Here is a 6,000-nt window from a genome sequence, read left to right as displayed (position 1 = left end):
TGGCCATAGTTTCTTCCTCTCGGGAGGGAGGTCAGTTCTGCAGAGCCGCGGGGGAAGGGGGAGGCACGGTGCGGGTACACGGCTCTCCTATTGGCAGAAGCCGGGAGCCAGAGCGAGGCTCTAGTGGCAAAAGAGGAAGGGAGGGACGGGAGGCGGAGCTTAGGAGAAGGCGGTGCTAGAAAAAGCCTAACGGAATCCAGACGCCAGTGCAATAGTGCGCGCCAGGCTGCAGCGGCGGCGTCGCAGAAAGCTGTAGCTCAGCTGGCGAGATCTTCCCTCCCGGGAAGCTCCCTAATCTGTCGCCTCCGCCGCCGCCTACGGGGCGGCAGCGGCGGTGGCCTTGCCGGTGCCTCCCTCCTCTGCCACCTCCATCCCTGCCTGCTCACTTGCTGGTGCTGTGGAGAAGGCGGCGGCAGCTTTGGCAGCTCCACTATGGCGGCGGCGGGGAGGGGGGACAGTAGTTTTAAAGTAGACACCTGCCCTTGCCTCAGAGAAGGTGAGTTCCCGTCCCGGGACGCGAAGGCGGCCTGTTCGCCTTTGCCTCCAGTCTGCAGCCTGAAACCCCAACTGGGTGCGGTTCGACACCGCCCCACCCCCACCTGCTGTGGCGCAGTAAAGGCCAAGCTCGCCCCGCCCCGTCCCGCCCCGCTCCGCTGGGCTTGGTCCTGTCCCACCCCACCCTACCCCACCCCATCCCCTCCCTTATTAGGCCCTAGGGTGTCAGAAGAACTGAAGCTGCTAAGGGCATCCTTAACTTCCCCTGCCCCTAAGGCCCCCAAGCAAAGGAATGGCAGATACTCTTAAGGCAGGAGTTTGAAGGGAAAGAAAATAAACATCATTTTTGTCTGAGCTAGACGCTTTAGTGTGAAGTAGGATGCTGATGTACAACTTGGGAAGAGGAGGCACAGCAGAAGTGCTGTGGATCTACAGAGCCCGGAAAAGGAAAGGGAGAGAGCAAAGAGGGACTATCGGAAATTTAACAGGACCCCCACACACACCCACCCACCCTGGTGAGATTCAACATCTAGCAGTGTAGAAACTCAGGGAATAAATTCGGCAGTGCGGTATTTTCAGAGATGGAGTTAGCAATTTGGGCAGGTTAGCATGCGTACTTGAGATTTAAAGTAGAATTTGTTGGATACTAGGGTCATAGGTTTCTCTCAGGCCATGAGGCCTGTACTGAAGAGAAACTGGCAGAAGCCCAAATTTCAGAAATCATTTGGAGACTTTTCTTTGGTATTTGAAGTTAAGGCCTAGTAAACCAGGGTTTAAGGGCCCATCTTTAACATTTCTTTGGGTTCAAGTAAGTGCTGTAGTACCTGCTAGCACTTACTATGCCAAACATGGAGAGCTATCTCTTGACTGTTTGAATATAAACAACCCTTCAAACAGGCTATTATGTATCTGTAAGCAGCATACTATTAGACTGTGAAATTTGCCATTGCAATGTGTTTTAAAGCAGTTTTGGAGATGTTCTTAAATGGTTAAGACTGATTCTGCTGCAGAAGCACTCAGATTTAATAATTACTGTAAAATATTTTCTGGATTACCTTATCTTGTTCCTGTACATCCAAAGTAAAAGATTGTGAATGTAAAACTAGAGGAAACAGTTTAGATTCCTTTTTCCTGGACAAAGACACGTATTAAAATTAACTTCATAAATAATTTCTTCTGAATTATACATTATATACCCTTGTATTCAACTCCATAATATTTCACATCTTTCACTTTGGTGGAATGGCAAAACATTTTTTAAATCTCCTATAATATTTGCAATGGACACATTATATTAATGCCATTTACTAAATATGGAAATTGGGAATCCACTGTGATATGATCATGCTTTATTAACAGTCTAACTGAAGACAATTTTTGAAAGAGTAATATCTTCAATCAGCCATGAATTATACCATTGTTTGTAAACTCCAAGGCTTTTACATTTTCAAGGGGACTTTGTGGTTGTTTTTTCCTTTTTCCTTTTTTTTTTTTTGATTCATTTTGAAACATGGTCCTATGTACTTCAACACTTGCCTCAAACTCACTGTGAACTGAACCTCCAGTCTCCACTTCCTGAATGCTGGGACTACAGGTTTGTGCCACCACTCCTAGTTTTAACTTGTATAACAAACTTTGTCCATAGCCAGCAAATAGGTGAGAGTAGTTTCATAGGCATTGAACAGTTTTGGCTCTGGTGACCAGTTCATAGTAAAGTTTAAAAACATTGTTTCATTAAAAAAAAATGGCTTTTTGCCTCACTATGTAACTGCTTTGGTTACAGTGTCTTTGAATACCTGAAAATAATAAAAGCATTATAAGAGAGAGAATTTCAGGGGCCTGCATGATTGCACAGTGGGAAAAGGAGTCTATGCCAAGCTTCAGAACTAACTCCTGCAAGTTGTCCTCTGACCTACACACGCACTCGCACACAAACATACACACACACACACACACACACACACACACACACACACAGTGGCACATGTGCACTCACAAAATGAAAACAAAAACATAATTTAATAAAGTCAAAACAATATCTGGAGTCTGGCACAGCAAATACAGATTATGATATTCATAAAACTACTAGACTTTGTGATTCTGAATTGTTCCCAAATGTCCATGTCTGAAGCAAGGGACTTGGAGCAGACAAACTCTTAGATTAATCTATGACCTGAAAATATGGTTGATGATTTTGGAATTTACAGTGTTATTTTTTGGTGGAATTTGGTGGCTGTCTACAAAAGTAATAATTCATAAATAATAAGAAACCTTGATGGTAGTTACCACTTGACTGAGTAGTGAAATCTGTGTTGAAATACTGTTGAAAAACTTTACTAGGATATGAAAAAAGAGATGTAACTGTAATCTCAGTGTCTGTCCTTTCATTTTAGTTAAGTATTCTTCATTAACTCTGAAGTCCAAACTAAAAACCCCTTACATTTTCACATAAAACTGGTAGATGGTTAACATAATATTCAAGACACTATTAGGCCTCAGAATTTTATTTATAAAACACTATTTTTCTAGCTATAATGTACAAAAGGCAAGGAAAATGTCTTGTTTAGTTGTCTGCCAATATACTTTTATTTTTCTAAATTCTAATTAAGATATCTCTGAAATATGTCAGACTATTGTCAGGGTCACCATTATTACAAGATCACTCCTGATAAAATCATTAACAGTGGTTTGAAAAAGCATTAGCTGGCCCATTTTCAATTTGTAGCCAACATCCACAATGATGAGCAATTTTTTTACTGGGATATTGAACAACAAACTTAAAACAAGCAAAAGAAATGCCAAGAAAATAATATGCAAAAAGACATACCTACAAATGATAAGGGGAGCTGGGTGGCTTTTTAGGATGCTCCATATCTCATTAAGTGAAGTTATTCAAAACTATTTATGACAAAATGAAGTCTGATCCAGTTGTCATGCTACATATATTTATAGTTCCTTGCATACTTGCTTTTCCCTTTAAAGAATTCTGAGTCTGTATTTTATTTTATTTTTTTTAAGATTTATTTATTTGTTTGTTTGTTTGTTTATTTATTTTCTGTAGGAGTACACTGTATCTGTCTTCAGCACCCCAGAAAAGGGCTTCAGATCAATTGCAGATGGTTGTGAGCCACCATGTGGTTGCTGGGAATTGAACTCAGGACCTTTGGAAGAGCAGTCAGTGCTCCTAACCACTGAGCCATCTCTCCAGCCCCCTGAGTCTGTATTTTAGATTGGAAAACATTGTAGACTTCAGTTTGATTGTTAAATGGTTCCCATGGCAATTACCTTTCTCATAGCAATTACAAAACACTTTCCTTTGTCTCCCTCTTGTTCAGTAAAACTTTGGGTCATATGTCACTAAGTCCTCCAACAAAAAAAATCTAGTTAATGGTCTTTCTTTCATTTACTAAGTAATCACTGAATGCCAGTGTGTGTGAGACAGTCTGGGTAGTGCTAAGGTTGAACCTACAAATGAATTAGAACTATCTGCAATGGGCTTGGGCAGATGACTTAATGGTTAAGGGCTCTAAATGTTTTTCCAGAGGACCCAAGTTCAGTTACCAGCACCCACATCAGGAAACCTATTACTGTCTGTAACTCCAATTCCAGAGCATCTGATGCCCACTAATGCATGCACATGGCATACGTTTATGCACATACATACAAAAACTAATAAAAATAATAAAAATAAGTCTCAAACAGCTATGCAGAGAACTCAGTAATTGTCTGTGGACATAACTAATTTGGTAAGTGTTTGTTTCAAAAGCATAAGGATCTGAGTTCTATCCCTCAGAACCCATGTAAAACCATGTATGGTGGTGCATACTTGTGATCCCAGCACTGAAGAGGCAGCTGCAGGAGGACGACTGAGGCTCATTAGCCAGCCAGTCTATCCTGATTGGTGAGCGACAGGTCAGTGAAGGTCCGTGTGTCAAAGGACATAGATGGCTTTCCTGAGGAAGATACCAAAGGTGGTCATCTGGCCCCCATATGCACATGCATATATACCACTGTACACACAGACGCCTAATAAAAAAAGAAAAAGAGCTTGGTAGTATTGAGTTGTAAAATTATAACACAAATATAAAAGTGGGAAAAGAATAGTTTTGAATATAACTGGACAGACTCCTGAGATAGCAGTACCACTCAGTGTTTATGAATCTGCTTTTGTGGTATCTTAGGTACTATAGACACACCAAAGCACATTATATTGTGAGCCTAATATTGCTGTCAGCCAAAATAATTAGTAAACAGGATTAAAATTCTGTTTTATACATTTGGCCCATTGGAGATGTCTAGAGCATGATGAATGGCCATTTTTTGGTATTTGGGCCTCCTGAATTATATCAGTATGTAAAAATAAGCACTAAGCATATTCTTAGCCTACCTATACATTTCATATATGCTAAGATAGAGCTTTAATATTTTCCATCTGTAACAATATTTAACATTCATTCACATGTATTAAACTGTTGGAATGAGTAACATATGTAGTGGCTGTCTGATATAAGGCAGCTGTCATGGGATCAAGGAAATTAAGATTATACAGGGCCTAAGCTATATTTCTGGCTTTAAAAGCATGACTACTGAGCTCCCTAGTCACAAACACTTATCGTTACAATGGTCAAATACTCACTATGCATAAAGATAGCACAGATATTCATCATAAATACAGTATTCCCAGTCATTTTAATTCTGTTTTATTTTGTTATTGTTGTGGTACCTTGGAAACACCTGCACTGACTGTGATGACCTATGTAAAATTGCAAGAACCTGCCAAAGTCATAAGCCAGAAGCTATTTTAATCACCTTAAAACTAAGGATGCAAAATAGCACTAGAGCTATGAGTGTTTGTCATGCTGACATGTACATAGTCACACTACTAGTAAAGTTGAAATTTCTGAGTATTCTTTGAATGGAATGTGGCACTAGACAGAAAATAGTGTTAAAAATGATGTGGCAAGTTTAGCATACCTCCTCATTTTCTTTTACCCCAGGACTATGCTCTGCTGATTATTTTTTCTATGATTACAATGCTATTAAAGGAATACAAAAGTCAAGTCAACTCTTGCCAAAAATCCTATTTAATGAAGAATGTTTGATAAAGATTCTCTCTAAAGGTCTATTCACAGAAAATATTGCATATATGTTCTTTGCAAAAGCAAAATTAGTATTTCACAGAATTTCTGTGAATAACAATGAGATTTGTGTATATAGTACTGCAGTTCACTCTTTTGGGAGTTTTCTCTACTTTGTCACTATTAAAGCAGAATATATGTGCTTTTTACAATGCTGTATTTCTTTACATCAAGATCATGTAGACTCTGAAACTCACAATTCAGCAAAACACTAATAGCTAATATTAAGTGATTTTATAAACATCTGGGTTATCCTAAGGATAAAATTTTGATATTTTATACAACAAAATCAAATATTCATTTGAGAAATACAAGACTTATTTTATTATATATAGCCAATTATATCTAGAATCACCTAGTTTGCAAA

General features: G+C 39.4%; 1 protein-coding gene across 2 annotated transcripts in view; it reads left to right on the top strand.

Annotated features, from left to right (window-relative positions):
• Positions 1-204: 204 nt before the first annotated feature.
• Zmat1 (zinc finger matrin-type 1) overlaps positions 205-6,000 on the top strand; it is a 37,491-nt gene continuing 31,695 nt past the window's right edge. For both annotated transcript variants that reach the window (XM_052171553.1, XM_052171552.1), the window contains exon 1: positions 205-496. In XM_052171553.1, coding sequence (XP_052027513.1) covers positions 433-496 — 64 coding nt within the window. In that variant the 5' untranslated portion in view covers positions 205-432. The remainder of the gene's footprint in view (positions 497-6,000) is intronic.

Source organism: Apodemus sylvaticus, chromosome X (assembly GCF_947179515.1).
Source record: "Apodemus sylvaticus chromosome X, mApoSyl1.1, whole genome shotgun sequence".
In the NCBI taxonomy this organism is placed as follows: domain Eukaryota; kingdom Metazoa; phylum Chordata; class Mammalia; order Rodentia; family Muridae; genus Apodemus; species Apodemus sylvaticus.
The sequence above is the reverse complement of the archived record's forward strand: the minus strand, read 5'-3'. Positions and strand labels throughout refer to the sequence as shown.